Source organism: Vulpes lagopus, chromosome 5 (assembly GCF_018345385.1).
Source record: "Vulpes lagopus strain Blue_001 chromosome 5, ASM1834538v1, whole genome shotgun sequence".
Lineage (NCBI taxonomy): Eukaryota > Metazoa > Chordata > Mammalia > Carnivora > Canidae > Vulpes > Vulpes lagopus.
Window position 1 is genome coordinate 40,490,069 of NC_054828.1, and position 18,493 is coordinate 40,508,561.

At 36.4% G+C, this 18,493-nt stretch overlaps 1 protein-coding gene and 1 long non-coding RNA gene across 2 annotated transcripts in view; one reads left to right on the forward strand and one right to left on the reverse strand.

Annotated features, from left to right (window-relative positions):
- The window catches only part of LOC121491706, a 90,298-nt gene that overhangs the window by 6,926 nt on the left and 64,879 nt on the right, over nucleotides 1-18,493 (forward strand). Inside the window, exons 2-3 of the long non-coding RNA XR_005988025.1 lie at nucleotides 1,581-1,625; nucleotides 6,756-6,814. This is a non-coding gene — a long non-coding RNA (uncharacterized LOC121491706). The remainder of the gene's footprint in view (nucleotides 1-1,580; nucleotides 1,626-6,755; nucleotides 6,815-18,493) is intronic.
- Nucleotides 964-18,493, reverse strand: part of PNPT1 (polyribonucleotide nucleotidyltransferase 1) — a 42,546-nt gene continuing 25,016 nt past the window's right edge. The window contains exons 15-28 of the mRNA XM_041756872.1: nucleotides 17,649-17,685; nucleotides 15,463-15,529; nucleotides 15,291-15,380; nucleotides 14,259-14,312; nucleotides 10,346-10,452; nucleotides 9,403-9,474; nucleotides 9,224-9,287; nucleotides 7,858-7,941; nucleotides 7,460-7,543; nucleotides 6,281-6,387; nucleotides 6,147-6,202; nucleotides 5,229-5,307; nucleotides 2,371-2,418; nucleotides 964-1,332 (exon numbers count right to left, since the gene is read on the reverse strand). Of these exons, the coding sequence (XP_041612806.1) occupies nucleotides 1,177-1,332; nucleotides 2,371-2,418; nucleotides 5,229-5,307; nucleotides 6,147-6,202; nucleotides 6,281-6,387; nucleotides 7,460-7,543; nucleotides 7,858-7,941; nucleotides 9,224-9,287; nucleotides 9,403-9,474; nucleotides 10,346-10,452; nucleotides 14,259-14,312; nucleotides 15,291-15,380; nucleotides 15,463-15,529; nucleotides 17,649-17,685 (1,105 nt within the window). The 3' untranslated portion in view covers nucleotides 964-1,176. The remainder of the gene's footprint in view (nucleotides 1,333-2,370; nucleotides 2,419-5,228; nucleotides 5,308-6,146; nucleotides 6,203-6,280; nucleotides 6,388-7,459; nucleotides 7,544-7,857; nucleotides 7,942-9,223; nucleotides 9,288-9,402; nucleotides 9,475-10,345; nucleotides 10,453-14,258; nucleotides 14,313-15,290; nucleotides 15,381-15,462; nucleotides 15,530-17,648; nucleotides 17,686-18,493) is intronic.

Consider the following 18,493-nt stretch of genomic DNA (forward strand, 5'->3'; position numbering starts at 1 on the left):
AAAAGCCATAATTTATGGACAGGGGAGTGTCAGTAACAAAATATGAAGAAAAAATTCTTGTAAGTACCCACATTGCACTAATAGAGATGGGCACTTGAGTTTTAGTCATTTTAGTGTTTTTAGCATTTAATTGCACTTTTGGAAGTACTTCATGGAGAGCAGGAAAAACTACCAAGATGTGAATGAAGACAAAAATAAAAGTTTCAGATCTAAAGAATAAGATCTTGGTTTAAGTGGAAATGGAATCTTTTTGGTGGTTAGTAGACTTTATTGTCACTTTGTGGAACCATGGTCTCTAGAATTTAAGAACTAGCCTCATTTTTCTCCTAGTAGTAACTGGGTCCCTTGGAAAAAGAAAATAGTAAACTCGGGGTGCCTGGGTGGCTCAGTTGGTTAAGCGTCTGCCTTCGGCTCAGGTCATGATCCCAAGGTCCTGGGATCCAGCCTAGCATGGGGCTCCCTGCTCCACAGGGAGCCTGCTTCTGCCTCTCCCTCTCCCTGACACACCCCCTGCTTGTGCGCTTTCTCTCTGTCAAATAAAATCTTTAAAAAAATAATAAAATGACATTAAATATAAACTATATGCTTTGTACATTTGATTTTTCTCTAATAGTGACAAAAATCTTTAATTCTCACTTGCCTCCCGTTTAAAACATAAGTTCTGGGGTGTCTGGGTGGCTCAGTCGATTAAGTGTCCAACCCTTCATCTTGGACTCATGAGTTCGAGCCCTGCACTGGGCTCTACACTGGGCATGGAGCCTACTTTAACATAAGTAGGCAAATACAGCTCTTGTACAGAGGTGAGCCATTAGATAACTAAACTGTCACAATATACAAAGAAGAAAAAGAAGATAGGTAGGAACAGATCCATTGCAGTAGCAAATGTGATCTATTTTTTCTAAGGTTTTAAGCGATTTCAGAATTATAGGCACTAAAGGGCAATCTTTTTAGATATATAAATGGTTTAGTTTTAATAATATTTATTGATTTATAATGTAAATAAAAATAAGAGAATATAGGTAACTCTTGAAATAAAAAATAGACCACATAAAATGAACAATTTCATACAAATCATTAGAATATATTTATACTATGTATAAATCTACACATTAGAAGACACTGCTGAAATTTTGCTCTACAGGATATCACTCTAGAATTCTCCTTAAAAAAAAAAAATCACTGGGTGGAATTAGATGATTGTGAAATAGATTCTCCCATTACAATACTGCTTCTGTCATTTAGAGTTTTGACAACAGTTGTAGCTGGAGACTGCAGGACTTTACGAGAAAGCCTCATTCTTCCATCAGCCGGATCACGTCCAAAGTATTTCACCTGTATTATAGAAGTCAATTTACTTTTAAAGTTACAGTATTGTGATTGACATCCAAATTAGAAGATTTTTAAATTTACCTGATACAAAAAAGACAATGATTAATGTTTCTACTTTGCTAAAAGCATAGCTTAGTGCTAAATAGAGGTATATGCTAATATAATTTGGTTCAATAGCCATTATTAAAAAGACAAGCAATTATTTGCCCTATTAAAATCTGTTAGACTTAACTGTGCCTTATTTTCTCTAGGCCAGGTCCCTATATTGGAAGAAGAGTGAAACAGTGAAAGCCATGGTGAGTGATTCTAAGCAAGAGCTTTCTGAGGCTAATGATGCTATAAACTATATAGGATATGGTCATGTCATTCACACTATTCCTCAAAGGACTATCACAGTTGAGTTTATTTGGCTTGACTTTAGGAATGTGACAATGTTACAGTCCCTTCTGATGTAAAAACACAATTTTATACAGATAATACGTCTTAGTTCTTATTTTTCCCTCGGGGCTACTTGAACAATGGGATTACAAATTGGGAATAAACTAGAAGCCTTGGTTACTCAGGTCGTGGGTAATAGGTATAGCTGGAACAAAATGTGGCATGGACAAACAAAAACCAAACTACATCAGACTGATAATGACTTCCTTTATCCACAAGGTCAAACGTGATAACTTTCATCAAACTCAAAAATTTTTAGTTGTAAGGAAGCAATTAAAGTCTCAAATATGACATTCAAGGCCTTCAACCGAGTTAAATTTTCAGAGTTTTCCTGTCCTGTAAAACACTGCATAGGTATCACTGACCTCATGTATTTTTAAAAGCTCTAAAGGGGACCACTGTTCTAACTAAACTATAAGCTCCCTAAGGGAAAGAATTACATCTTAAATCCTTAGTCTATTTAAGAGCAAACCTAAAGTTAAAAAGGTACAGAACATAAATAATATAAATCACAAGTGTTGATTTGATTCTTTTAGCTTTCTGGAAAAAAAATTTTGAAACTTCGAATACAATTTACAGCTTTAAAAAGTTGAATACAAGTACCTGAATTTCTTGGCCAACTTCTAATCCTAGGGCAGTGGGATGTTTAATCTGAAAGAGAACATACTCATTTATTAGTTGCTGGGCATAATTTCTTAATATCCATAGTAGTACACTTTAAAAAAAAAAAATGTATTTATTTATTCATGAGAGACACACACAGAGAGAGAGAGAGAGAGAGAAGCAGAGACACAGGCAGAGGGAGAAGCAGGCTCCATGCAGGAAGCCCGACATGGGACTCGATCCCAGGTCTCCAGGATCACGCCGTGGGCTGAAGGTGGTGCTAAACCGCTGAGCCCCCCGGGCTGCTCACCTTTTTTTTTTTTAAGTGGGAACATCTGATTATAAAATCTGTTGATTACCAAGACTTATGTAAGTATTCAGATGATAGCAACAATCTTCCAAAACCTCTCTACTTTTTAGATAACTACGGCTTATACTCTAACAAGTATCCTACTTAGTGTGTACTGCGTTTGTTAAAATGGACCTTACAGAGCTTGTTGTTTTAGAATATGTTCATTTTTCATTCAATAATATGTTGAGGACATCCTTTTTTTTTTTTGAGGACATCCTTTTATATCAATAAATCAAACAGTAGAGTTGAGTGTTCATCATAAGATTTTATTTATTAGGAGAGAAAAAGCAAGTGAGAGAGGACACAGAAGAAGAGGAAGAAGACTCCCTGCTGAGCCGAGAGCCCCAAAAGGGGCTCGTTCGTAGGAACTGAGATCATGACCTGAGCTGAAGGCAGATGCTTACCTGACTGAGCCACCCAGGAGCCCCTTAAATTCCAGTATTGCAAATGTTAATAATTACTGAATTTAGATGTAAGGTATATATGGGTGTTCAGTGTTCTATTTTTTCAACCTTTCTGTAGGAAACTGTAGTGTTGCAGTGATTTTGTATTCATTTACTCAAATTATCCTCTAAGAACAAAGTCCTAATGTTGAACTTCTAGGGCCAAAGGTACTCATACAATTTACCAAACACTCTCTAAAAAGTTTGTCCCAATTTACCTTCCTATCAACAGTATCTCAAGTATAGGAGAATGTCTATTTTCCATATTCTTACCCACATTAGAAAATTTTAAGTATCTGAAAGTTGAAAATTTTAACTTAGTTTTATTTGCATTAAAAACAATGCTGTTGAGGTGCCTCGGAGACTCTGTCAGTTAAGTATATAACTCTTGATTTCAGTCAGGCCATGATCAAGCCCTGTGTTGTACTCTGCACGTAGCGTGGAGTCTGCTGGAGATTCTCTCCCTTTCTACCTCCCTCCCCCTGCTCATGCACATTCTTTCTCTAAAATTTAAAAATAAATAAATCTTTAGTAAGAAAAATTGCTTTGATATTGACCTTTCTTACTGATCCATACAAGCCCCTTGCATGTGGAGCCTCTCTTATACGTTATATACATTTCTTTCCCTTAAGTTGCTACTTGTCTTTCAACCTTATAATTTTGCCATATACTTTTTAAAAAAATGTCAGGGACACCTGGGTAGCTCAATCAGTTAAGCATTTGACTCTGATTTCAGCTCAGGTAATGATCTCGGGGTTTTGAGATCAAGTACCACATGGGGCTCCACACTCAGCAGGGAGTCTGTTTGACATCCTTTCTGTCTCCACCGCTCCCCCCTCCTGTGTTCACACTCTCTTTCTCTAAAATAAGTCTTTTTAAAATAAATAGAAATTTGAGGGCAGCCCTGGTGGCACAGCGGTTTGGTGCCACCTGCAGCCCAGGGTGTGATCCTGGAGACCCGAGATCGAGTCCCACATCGGGCTCCCTGCATGGAGCCTGCTTCTCCCTCTGCCTGTGTCTCTGCCTCTCTCTTGCTCTCTCTGACTGAATAAATAAATAAATCTTCAGAGAAAGAAAAGAAAGAAAAAAAAGAAAAGAAAGAAAAGAAAGAAAAGAAAGAAAGAAAGAAAGAAAGAAAGAAAGAAAGAAAGAAAGAAAAAGAAAAGAAAGAAAGGAAGGAAGGATAAGAAAGATAAGAAAGAAAGAAGAAAGAAAAGAAAAGAGAAAAGAGAAGAAAAGAGAAGAAAAGAAAACTTGGAGTGCCTGGCTGGCTCAGTTGTTGAGCATCTGCCTTTGGCTCTGGTCGTGATCCCAGGGTCCCGGGGCTGAGTCCCACATCAGGCTCCCTAGGAGGATCCTGCTTCTCCCTCTGCCTATGTTTCTGCCTCTCTCTCTCTCTCTCTCTCTGTGTTTCTCTCATGAATAAATAAATAAAAAAACTTCAAATAAATAATAAAGTAGGGTAGGCATCCTGCTTTATGAAAACCAGCTATTCCAGTACAATGTATTGATGAATAATCTATTTCTTCAGACTGAAAATGCAACTTTGGTATGTATTATATTCTCATATATATATATATATATAACTGGATGATTTCTGGTCTCTAATTTTTTTTTGTATAACTTGTCTAATTCTAGGTCAGTAATACACTGTTTTATTCTGTATAGCTTTATATTTCAATATTTGGTAAACCAAACACTCCTATTATCCCTTTACCCCCACAGTTTTCTTGCATAGTTTCATATTTTTAGTTTTATTTTGCCATGCTTGGCCAAGAAAACTGGAAAGACAGGGGTAGAGCTAGGTATTTTTAAAAAGTAACCATTATACGTTAACTCTAGATGTAATACTCAAGAGTGTTTCTATTCCATCATACAAGGACGAACATAAATGTGTTAAACTATAAAAACATTTTTGTCAGCAACATCCCTGTCATTTTTAGTTTTCTATATTTAGGCTAGTAGTGGACAAAGTGGACAATCCTTACCAACCCAGGTAATTTCGCTATGATTATTTTAAGGCAGTTTTAAAAATTATCAAGTAATTTTTTTTTTTTTTTTACCTTTCGTTGATCAAGTTGTGTGTTATGTAGTAGTACTGCAGTCATATTTGGATATAGTTTAACCATTACTCCAGTGTCTCTGAAAAGGAAATAAGCCTGGTTAAAACAAATGTATCTGTGTATCTACTGCTAATCAAACTGATTATGTACTCATTGGAGAGCAAAGTAAACATACACAAAATCATAAGTAGGATTATCTAAAAGAGATTCTTATTTTTCAACTGAATACACACACACACACACACACACACCCTGTATTTATTTTTTAAAAATATTTTATTTATTTATTTGAGAGTGAGTGAAAGAGAAGACAGAAAGAGAGCATGAGCAGGGGAGGAAGTGGGAGAAGACTCTTCTGCTGAGTAGAGAGCTTGATCCCAGGATTCTGGGATCACGACCTGAGCCAAAGGCAGTCTACTCAACCAACTGAGCCACCCAGGCACCTCCCCACCTTTTAAAAAAGATTTTATTTATTTATTTGAGAGAGAGCTAGCAAGAGAGCATGTGCTGGGAGGAGACAGAGAAGCAACATTAAATATTTTAAAGTAGTGTAGATTAATCATAAACCTATTAAGCAATGATTTAAGGAAGGGGGTTGGATAAAATAGCATACTTATTTCATTAAAAAATTTGTCTTCCTTCTTTTCACTAGTCTACTAAAATAAGCCACCGTTTCTTAGTTTTTCACCTGTGATATTAAACCTTATTCCAGGGGCACTTGGGTGGCTCAGTGGTTAAGCATCTGCGTTCAGCTCAGTTCACGATCCTGGGGGTCTGGGATCGAGTTCCGAATTGGGCTCCATGCATGGAGCCTGCTTCTCCCTCTGCCTGTGTCTCATCCTCTCTCTCCCTCTGTGTCTCTCATGAATAAATAAATAAAATTAAAAAAAAAATCAGCATAGCCTTAGTTGATATTACCTGATTTCAGTTATTGTGGCGGTATACACTGCTCCAAATTCTAGTTGCTGCTCTTGCTGTAAGTGCAAAATAAGCCATAAGTGAATAAACAACAAAATGTGGGGAAAAGTAACTATTATAAGATCTATACTTACATCATCTTTGCACAGTTCAGTAATGAAGTCTCTTGCTTCGTGCATAGCACTGGGTGTTGGTGCAAATACAGAAAATGTTTCTTCATCCACCTGACTAACAGTTACTCCTTTTAAAAAGATAATTTAACATATTAAAGTTAACTTGCTCACTCCAATGTAGTCTTAGAAGTAGATGTGAGAGCAGGGGCTTGACCTGTTAAGTAGCTAGACAGGGTTGTATTATATTTAGTCACTGCTTTAGGAATGAAGAGATTCATTCACCAATACACACTGCACACCTGCTATGTATCTGACATTGCACTAGGTCCTAGGGAAACAACAGTGAGTCATTGTCTTTGTGCTCTTGGAGCTCACAGTTTAAGAGAAAGCATATATAAGTTCTCATTTTGGAAGGTTTAGTTTTGATTTCTTAATTATGAGTAGAAACTCTACTAGAACCTTTTCCTCACCTTTTCTTCTTTTTGTTACTCTTTAGAGTGGTGCACAGATGGATGAGGGACAAAATCATGTTGGTTTCTCAATCTAAAGAGCTAGGTAAGGCAACTCTGCTTCTCATCTTCCTTCAATAACCTCAAAGCTGGTAAGTACTAGGTAACTCAAATACTGCCTCCAGAAAAAACAATGCATACTATTTCTATACATACTCTTTAAATACAAGAGTCTAAATAAGTGAAAAATAGCAGAATAGAAAATGACAGCAAAATCCTTTAAAGTGAAAAACTAAACATTTTTCTACATCTTCAATTTTAAAATGTTGCAAAGAAATTGATTAATTCTAGGTCATCTTCTTTGAGTATAGTTAAGAATGCTGATTTATTAAGAGGCATACAGAAAAACCTACAGTAAAGACAAGCCAGTGTTACATTCTTTTCTCTTATTAATTTCTCAAACATATTTTTGGAGCAACACAATAGAGCTGAAATGGCAACCTAGATGGCCTGCCATTAAAACCCTCAAGCTTGGGGCTCCTGGGTGGCTGAGTCAGGTAAGTGCCTTACTATTGATTTCAACTCAGGTCATGATTTCAGGATTGAGATGGAGCCCTCAAGGTGGGCTCCATGCTGGGCTGGGCATGAAGCCTGCTTAAGATTCTCTCTCCTCTTCTTCCCTTCTCCCTCCCTAAGAAAAATAAAAATAAAAATAATAAAACACAATCCCCAAACTTCATACAGCTCTTACCTGTTTCAGCCTGGAGCTTTTTTAAATGATATCCACCCGGTCCAACAAATTTTGCCCGTTTTGATAATGGAACCTGAATAGTTTCTGAAATGCAGTACGGACAAAATTATAAATAATGCAATACCATATATAAACTTAAAACATTATCTTGATCAGAGAAACTTTTTTTCGCTTAGACACATGTAAAAATACTTCATGGGAAATAGAAAAATAGTTACTTAACTAAACTTTCTGAAAGTTCTAATGTCTAAAAATATCTCTCCAAATTTAAAGTATTTAAACTATAGAAACAAGTTAAAATATTTTTGTTTTGTGTATGGAGTTAAAGAAAATTTAATTATATATCTTTATATATTAATGTTTACCTTGTCATGGAATAAATAATTTTAATACATTACCCACAACAGGTCCATTTTCTTTTCTAGATGCTCGAGGTTTTGAAATAGTTTTGTTCATAATCTGTAGTATCTCCCTCTTTGCCACTATGAAAAATAAAAACATAATAAAAATTCTAACTATAGTTGATCCTTGAACAACTAGAGATTAGGGATGTCCACCCCGGCTTTGAAAATTCATGTACAACTTTTGATCCCCCAAAACTTAACTACTAATAGCCTACTGTTGACTAGAAACAGTTAAGTACAGGCAGCCCAGGTGGCTCAGCGGTTTAGCGCCGCCTTCAGCCCAGGGCGTCATCCTGGAGACCCGGGATCGAGTCCCGCATAGGGCTCCCTGCATGGAGCCTGCTTCTCCAACTGCCTGTGTCTGTGCCTCTCTCTCTCCCTCTGTCTCTCATGAATAAATAAAATCTTAAAAAAAAAAAAAAAAACAGTTTAGTAACCCATTTTGTAGATCTATTATATGCTGTAGTCTTACAATAAAGTAAACTAGAAAAAAGAAACTTAAGAAAACCATAAGGAACAGTAAACATACTTACAGTGCTTTATGTATATTTTTTGAAAAATATTTGTGCATAGGCATGCTAGACAGCCTAGCTGGGATATGGGGCTGGATCTGGGATGGCAGAGTTCCACAGCCTGGTGGGTTAGGCTCAGCAGTGGCAACCCCTGAGTGGCCTGTGTGCAACAAGAGTTGCATGAAGGCACAGTACATCTGCATCTGCCTGGACATGTACCACTGGCCCATGGCCATACACTGTCACCTACGGCTACATGTGATCATGCTGGTCTCCAGGAGGCCTCAAGGTCAAGGTGCCATGGTGTGGAGTAGGTCCCTCCCTAACCCCAGAGGCACAGAGGACTTAGTGCAAGGACTTCCCACTCAGTGCTGTCCCTGCCCTCTGGACATGTGCTTTCACTTCAGCCCAGACTTCTGTGGATGTTCAACAGGACCACTCTCTCAGCAGACTACAGCCCTGCTCAGTCATGGTCACCCCCCAGGGGCTGCTGATGGTCTCAGCAGGCCTCTCAGGATACTCAGAGTGCAGAGGGCATAACATCTGTGCCATCTGCCTTCAGTTGCTCTGGTGGGATGGGGAGTAGTAAACAAATGCTTTGCTGTTGTAAATAAATGCTTTTGCTGTCAACTCTAAAAAAAAATCCACATATAATGTGGACCTGTGCAGTTTGAACACACATTGTTCAAAGGTTAACTGTGTAGAAAATAAATGTGATCAGAGATCACATTTTATTATTAAAAATCATAAAAAGCCCATTTTTAATAGTATGCCTAATGGGAATTATAGTTGCCATTAGCAAATAACACAATGATGGAAAGAGAATCAGGCACACTGGCTTAGCTTACCTGAGGCTTGTTGAATGGCCTCCATTACAATTTTTATTGGTATTCCAGGTAACTTAATATCAGCCTAATGTAGAAAAGCAAAAAAAAAAAAAAAAAAAAAAAAAAAAAAAAAAAAAAAAAATTAATTTATGACATTATTTAAATATTATAAAAGTGAAACAAAATAGGTTTTAAAATACCTGTAGTGCAGTTATTCCCTTACTGGTGCCAGCTATTTTGAAATCCATGTCACCATTATAATCTTCAATTCCCTGAAGGAATTTAAGAAATTATGATATAGTCTTAAACAAAAACAAAATTTACCCAGTCACTATACAGGAATTTTTAAAAACAGCTGTAGAAGTAAACCATGGCCTCTAAGACTAAATACAAAGTATCTACTACATTACTACTGCTTCTTTTTTTTTTTTTTTTTTTTTATTTATTTACGAGAGTCACAGAGAGAGAGAGAGAGAGAGAGAGAGAGAGAGAGAGAGAGGCAGAGACACAGGCAGAGGGAGAAGCAGGCTCCATGCACTGGGAGCCCGATGTGGGATTCGATCCCGGGTCTCCAGGATCGCGCCCTGAGCCAAAGGCAGGCGCCAAACCGCTGCGCCACCCAGGGATCCCACTACTGCTTCTAATTTGAGTCTTTTTAATAAAGTTAGAACTGTTTCATCAGAAAAATCACTTGAGGACCCCTGGGTGGCTCAGTGGTTGAGCATTTGCCTTCAGCTCAGGGTGTGATCCCCAGGTCCTGGAATGGAGTCCTGCATCAAGCTCCCCACAGGGAGCCTGCCTCTCCCTCTCTCTCTGTTTCTCTCATGAATAAATAAAATCTTTAAGAAAAAAGAAAACTCACTTTAAGATCATGTTGGTACCCGATAAAATGCTATTTCATTTATAATCACCCTAAAGTGAGCTATTATGGATATTTATACTGTAACATATATATATATTTTATACTCATATCCTATAAAATCCAAAGCATATTAATATGCAGAGGAGGAAAGAAAGAACAAGGACCTCTATTTCCAAGTACTATTATTATTCTAGGCATACAATGCTTATAAAATATGTACAATGCTTATAAAATATGTATCATCTTCACCATTGAATATTTGAAGACATGGATATACTTGCCAGAATATCTGTCAGCAAACGATAATCTTCTATTTCACCCTTATCGGGATTGCTTTTGGTGACCAATCCTATTGCCACACCTGCGACAGCAGATGAAATTGGAACTCCTATAATTGAGAAAAAGAGCTTGTATGTAATGTGTACATCAGCCTAACACATATTTATCATTCTGATATTTATTTTAATGTAAGTAGATGGTGTTTTAAATTTGACAGTCAGAACTAAGCTGGAAAGGTCATCTGACTACCTCATTTCTTGTTAAGCATATGATAAAAGCCTCTTAAAACAATTGTAAACAGGTAATCACTGTTCTCACAAAAACTTCTATAAAAATAGCAAACTTAACTCTTAATGGAATCCATTTGTCTTTTGCTTTTGGTATGTTTATCTTCTTGTTTTGAAAAGTAACCATGTTATCCGGTAAATCCTTCCAGCCTGAACCCCTCAGTTCACCTTTCCATGAAAGCCACCAGCAGGGTGTTTTAGAGTATCCTCCCAGAAAATTTCTGTGCCCAAATATGAATCAAAGTGTAATCTTTTATTTTCTTTACTTATGGAAGCATAGTGAATGCACCACTATTCTGCACCTTGCTTTTTTTCACTTACTGACATACCTTAGATATTGACACATAATGCAACAAAGTTCCACCTTATTCTTTTGAATGGCTGCTTAGTACTCCCTGCATGGATTTATAAACCACAGGACAGAAGTGAGGTTACTGAGTCAGGGTGTGTGGGTTTACATTTATTATAAATCTGCAAACTGCCTTTACAATATAGCATCTTATTTTTTTAACAGCAGTATTTGAGGGTGCCTGCTGTTCTACTTTGTTAATTCCTATCAAATCTTTGGACCTTTGCTCATGTAGAGGGTAAAAATGGTAGCTTATTATTTTTTATGAATGAGGTTAAACTATTTTTAATGTTGGTAAACCATTTGTTCATTTGTTTATTTAAGTAGGGTCTAAGCCAAATGTGAAGTCCAGTTCAGGGCTTAGACTCACAACCCAAGCTACGATCGAGTTGGATGCTTAACCAACTGAGCCACCTAGGTGCCCCTTCTATTTCTTTATCTGTGAATTGCTTGTTCATGACCTTCAACCATTTTCCTACTTGGTTGTTAGTCTTTTTCTTTTTTCTTTTCTTTTTTCTTTAGTTAGTCTTTTTCTTAATGATTCATAAAAGCTCTTTCAATATGGGCAGTATATCATTGTTAAATATAAATATAGATTATTAAAGGAAATATATTATTTCCTAGTCAGTTGACTTTGTTTATTGTGATTTATTTTCCTGTACAGAATTTTAACTTATATCCAATCATGGTTCCTGGATTTTGCTTAGAAGTGTTTTTCTGGGACACCTGGGTGGCCTAGCGGTTGAGCATCTGCCTTTGGCTCAGGGTGTGATCCTGGAGTTTCAGGATCGAGTCCCACATGGGGCTTCCTACATGGAGCCTGATTCTCCCTCTACCTTGTCTCTGCCTCTCTTTCTGTCTTTCATGAAGAAATAAATAAAATCTTTAAAAGAAAAAAAAATTTTTTTCCTATTTAAGATTTTGGTAGAATCTTCCATGTTTCAGTTTTTTACAAAACATTTAAGTTTTTATCACTTGGAACTTACAGTTAAAAAGGAGTGTGGCAGGGGATCTCATTTCATATTCTCTAAGCAATCTCACTATCACCATTATTTTTAACCATAACCAATAATGTTGATGACCTAAAAATCTTTCTCTTCTATTTGTGTTTGCTAAGCCCTAGATTTGTATAGCCAATCTGCCTATTAGGTATTTTTAGCTAAATGTCCCCCAAACACCTTATATATGCACATATATTCAAAATGTAATCACATCCAATAAATCCCTTCTGTTTTGCCTTTCTTATCTTGGTTGAATGTAAAACTAAGATACTCATGCCAGAATCAATACTTCTTTCCTCATTTCTTATAAAGTCACAAAGATCTGACAGTTTATCCTTTAAATTTTTTTAGAAAGTTGACCTTTCCCCTAAATACTGAAACATCCATTGCTACTCCTTTGGTCCAAGTCCACATTATTTCTTGCTCTGACAACATTCTTCCTATCTGGTTTCCCCAATTTTATTCTCTCCCCCAAGTTTCCATTTCCTCCCACTTCATCCTTCTAGGTCTATCACCTAAGCTGGGAAAAACTACCAAAAAGAAAAAAAAAATCGGATTCAAGTCAGCCATCCCTCTACATCATATTCTCCTGAATTCCCCATTATCTGCTTTCAAAGAAATTTTTATACATGTTCTATGGTCAAAAATGTTTGAGAGGGATGCCTGAGTGGCTCAGCAGTTCAGGGTGTGATCTCGGGCCCCTGGAAATGAGCCCCAAATTGGGCTCCCTGCCTCCCTTTATGTCTCTTTCTCTCTACGTCTCTCATGAATGAATAAATGAAACTCTTAAAAAAAAAAAGTTTGGGAAATAGTACATATCCTGTTCCTAGAGATTGAGAATTCACATCAGTGTATTAAAGTTTATTTAACTCACATTACATAAATCTGCCTAACCCTGCTCAAATGTAATTTAGAAGAGAATTTTTTTTCATGGTATACAATAATCAATATCCAGCAGGAACAATATCCAGTTCATAGAATATTGAGTTGCAAAATACTACCTTCAAGTTCAAAATTCTTAGCATAACAATGGCCTTTATTTATTTATTTTTTTTATTCATAAGAGAGACAGAGAGAGAGGCAGAGGAAGAAGCAGGCTCCATGCAGGGAGTCCGATGTGGGACTTGATCCCAGAACTCCAGGATTACACCCTGGGCCGAAGGCAGGTACTCAACCGCTGAGCCACCCAGGCATCCCAACAATGACCTTTAAAGTCTGGACCCAATTCATTACTTAATTTTTTCAAATACATTTCAGAAACACACAATACTGCTTCGTAACTTTGCACATGTTGTTCCTTTCACATTAAATACAGGCCCAGATCTTAATCAACCTTTAGAACCAGATAAAATGTAGCTGTCTCTATAAAGCTAATTATCTTCAATCAAATTCTTCATCCATATCATACATATGGTGCTTTTACCTATGACCTGTTTTCTGCGTTACAAATGTGTGAATTTAGAGGGAGCTCCTTACAAAGCCTCTCGAGTATCTTTAGGTTCTTTTTTTCTTTCTTCTTGGACAGCATCATTGGTGAGATACAGAAATTATTTTCAGAACCTCTTATGTTGACTCTTTTTCCCTTTTGGTGTTTTAAACCTAGAGATTATACTGAACCTCTTATGCTCTTCCTAAAATTCTATGTACCATTTCTATGGGTGGTATTGTTCTTCTCATGGCTTGCATACATTGACTGGAAGATTACATGGTTACTTTCCTTTATGAGTCCTAAATACTTCTGCTTGCTGATCCAAACTTCGTTGGTTTAGAATCAACTGCAGAGCTCTTTACCTTTTGGAAGGCGAGAAAGCTCACTGGATCACCAAGCAAGTTAATAGTTCTGCCTTTTTGCTACAGATAAGAATTCTAGTAGATACTCTGTACAAAAAAAAAAAAAAAAGATACTCTGTACAGTTGAAGCTGTACTTTGTTTTTAACTATCTTGGTCTGAACTGGTTTGGTAATTTGTAATCTGACTTCTCCAAGTCTAACCAAAATCCAATTTTAAAGAGATCTTATATTTTATATTAATCAAATACAGTGGGCAGCCCCAGTGGCGCAGCGGTTTAGCGCCGCCTGCAGCCTGGGGTGTGATCCTGGAGGCCCAGGATCGAGACCCACGTCGGGCTCCCTGCATGGAGCCTGCTTCTCCCTCTGCCTGTGTCTCTGCCTCTCTCTCTCTCTCTCTCTCTCTCTGTCTCTATGAATAAATAAATAAAAATCTTTAAAAAAAAAATCATACAGTTAAAACATTAGTTTTGAGACATAATTCTTTTACCTGCATCCATTAATGCTAAACTTCCACCACATGCAGATGCCATTGAAGATGATCCTATAGAAGCAAAAATACCTGCTTTAATAATATACTGACTTTTTTTAATGTAGACAATTGTTACTATTATTTCCTTATAAATATTTAGTATTCTTTCCTTCTTTCTTTTTTTAAAAGCAATTAAGACAAGCTCTGCTAAACCACAAACTACAGGACTACACAGTCCAGTACGACACTCATTACATTCATTATGTACATGTAGCTACTAAATTTAAATTAATTGAAATAAATTCAGTCCCTTAACTGCATAGCACAGAGAGAACTTCATCATCACATAAAGTTCTATTGGACAGCAGTGTTATAGATTCTAAGAAACCTCCCAGCAAAACCACCATGCCTCTTTTGTTGCTTAATCAGAAGGCAGTTTAAGATACAGATTCTGGCTCTCTCATGGACCCTAAGTTACAGCCTAGTCATACCAGGTAGAGAACAGAAAATCTCTAGTTTAAATTCAGATGGTTTTTGTATTGTTCTTTTTCAATACCTATGATTACCTGATCGACGTCTGCTACATCTTTGAGATCTCTGTGAGCTTTCTGTCTCTAATGGCCATACCTTGCCTTGACTCGGGTACTTAATTTTAAGTACTCGAGTACTTAGTATGATCTTTTAGCTCAGCCTCTCTCCCTGTGCTATCTACTTATGTCTGTGATACATGATAGTTGTCCCCTGCCTAATGGATCACTCTCTTTTGTCCCTTTCTCTCTCTAAGCTGGCCTTGCTCTATGGTTTGTTTCTAAAAATAAATAAATAACCCCAACTGGATCTGTTATAACAGATACATGAAGAGAAATACTTGTTATATTGGGCTCAGAAAACCTCATTAGTTAAGAACAGAGATTTATACAATATATGATTAACTAGCACATATCATGGACTTGGGCACTGTGATAATAAGCATAATATAACATTAGTTATAAAAAGTTAAGAATATAATGGAATTCTGGTCTTCTTGAGTAGAGGAAAACTTTATTTTACCATTTGACTCTAGGACTTCAGATGTTACTCTTATGGTGAAAGGAAAATCCTTGGGGATAACAGGATACAAAGCTTTCTCAGCAAGAGCACCTAAGTTAGAATAAAAAATAATAAACATAAATGTACTGAGTCTTTGTAAGAATACCATGTAAGTCTATAAATTTATACTCACCATGTCCAAGTTCTCTTCTATTCACACCAGTGACTTTGCCAATTTCATTAGTGGCATAAGGAGGAAACTTAAAAACAAAAACAGATACATAAACAACTGACAAGGAAAGATATCTAAGATATAGTACCAAAATAATAAGAGAAGTTACAAAATAGAATCCCACTTTTTTTTAAAGTTCATTTGTATACACAGAAAATGTCTGGCTATCTGAAATATACACCAAATTACTAAAAGTAGCTATTTCTAGTGTGTATGTGAACCAGAGTGGGAAGTAAATGGTTATGGGGATCTATAACATAATTTCTATAGTGTTTAAATTATTAATGATGATAAAAGACTGTATTTTTATAAGAAAAATATATACAGATTTAAAAAGAAATGTGCAATAAAAATAAAAATAAAAATAAAAAAAATAAAAAGAAATGTGCATTGAGAAAACAGATCTTTTCCAGTAAGGGTTTTTAGTCAGAGGTTGCAAACTATTTTATTTGAGCAATATAGTGTCTCAAAGGAATATGATTATTTGCAATCATTTAAAATATTGGGAAATGCCCCATAAAATTTAGAAGTCTAGTTTCTTTAACAAAATTATTTATTTTAAATATTTTATTTATTTATTCATGAGAGACACACAGAGAGAGAGAGAGACAGACAGACAGACAGACATAGGCAGAGAGAGAAGCAGGCTCCATGCAGGGAGCCTGATGTGGGACTCGTTCCTGATGTGGGACTTGATCCCGGCACTCCAGGATCACACCCTGGGCTGAAGGCAGGCACTAAATCACTGAGCCACCCAATGATCTCCCAACAAAATATTTTTTAAAAGGAGTAATGGTACGTGAATTCTGATCAAGCCTCTGGATCTAGCAGTCAATTTTCAGGAGTTATAAAGACAGAAACTTGTTGGATTCCATCATGAGTATGTAATCAGCAACATCCAGATTGCAGGGAACTCTACAGTCAAATGGCTCTGGGAGTTTAACAGACAGACTGAAAAGAAAACATATTGGAGGTGAAACCTATAGATTAAAAGATTTACAGAAATGTCAAATTTTTAAAAAATGGATAAGACTTAGTGTCTAGGGATGTATACTAGAAAAGCAAGGAAGTTAATTACTATAAAATTTAAGATAGTATTTACTTTCAGGGAAAGTAGAGTGTTGAGGCTAGGATGAAAAGCATGGAGGAGCTTCAGAGATGACTAGGAACATTTCTATTCTGATTTGGGTGGTGGTTATCAAGGGTCTCTGCCTTATAAAAAGTCATTATGCCATCCTTTGTTTTATATCATTTCAGTATATGTGTTTTACTTTACAATAAAATGTTTTTAAACAATGAAATGATATAGCAATACAGCCCATATCCTTTTACTACCCCTCCTTCATTTCTGTTCCCTGTAATAAGCTAGAGCTGCATTTTTCACAGCTGCCCTTTTTAAAGACTGCCATGTGCTATGCAGCTCAGGACAAAGTATATGCTTTACTCCATTGTAATTCCTCTCTGCCTTCTGTAGCATCTGATTATATCCACAACAGGATATAAGGGACTCAAAACCTGTGAAAATCTCCAGGTTTCTGGATATTCTCTAGTAATTACTGTCTACATGAGATGTTCTTAATTAAGTATAGCAGGTTCAACAAAACTGAGATGTTGGCATTCTGGACAGCCACCAATGGTCACTCAAAAGTGAAGTGACTTGCTACTTTTACAACTAGTCTCCCAGCATATATGCTCCAAATACTAAAATTAAAGTGTTTATGTCATATCTAGTCCCTTAGGATTTAGCTATAAATCAAGTCAATCCAAATGAGTAAAAACATGAACATTTAAGAACTAAAGGGAGGAGGTGATTTGTCATTTGAAGTATTTGAAAAGCCCCACTTTTGTTGACACGTGAATGGGGACAACTTTTTTGACTAAAATAAAACTGTCTACTTTTATGTATGATTCAGAACATCAAGTTATTGATTAAAAACTGTAACTTATCTCTAAATTCTCTTCTGCATGCAATAAAAGAACAATGCCCAAATCTACCTTAACAGATATGTAAGACCAGCATAATAAAATGTTAATAGTAGAACCTAGGTAGTGAGTGGGTATATAGGTATTCACTCTTAAGTTCTTTCGGATTTGCTATAGCCTGGAAATTTTTCATAATAAAATATTGGGGATAAAATTCACCTTACCTCATAGTGCAGCATGAAATTTTTATCTTTTATTCCACTACGAACAAAAAGCATAAAATTAAAAACATCATATAGATACAAGTATTCTATTTGTATAGTAAGACTGTAGACATTTACTTTTAAGCATCAGTAACTACTGAATCTTAAATTATAAACACATTAGTTAAATCTCAGAATTAGGATCTTTCTCCCAGTCAATATGTGAAGTGAAGATCAGTAACTGAAGTGATATAGGGGAAAGCAACCGGGAGATCAGACAGGGAACATTTTTTTCATTTTGAAATGAAAAATGTTATGATTATACCCAGAACAACGGAGAAAATAAGTATGAGAGGAAACACAATTCCTGGAAGCAGGAAACCAGATTTATATTTAAATGAGGTATATACAGGGTCTTAGCACAATTAGTGTCCCCTTTGGGTGGGTGTAATTACAAAAGGCAGTTCTCTGTGCAGAGGATTGAAAAATCCTAGGTTAGGGCCAAATCTGCATAACCATAAACCACAGTCTTGGGAAGAGAAATCGAACACCTGATTCCTGAAGACTATAGGAATAACAGATTTTGGGGGCTAGAGAGGATACAGATCATTAGCCCGGCACCTGTATTTTACAAGATGAAGAAACCAAAGGCCAGCATGACTGGCATGTGCCCTTTTATTTACATAGGTTGCAGACCTAAGACTAGAACATAAAGAGGTGCTCTGGCCAACCTCAGTGCTCTTATGAAACTGTATTGCCTCTTTGAAGAGAAAGGAGTCAAAGTGAGCAAAGGAAGGGCAACCAAGTTTGGGCTCAGATGGGAATTTAAAAGAGAAAGTATAAGAGCTCCCTCCAAAAGAATTATG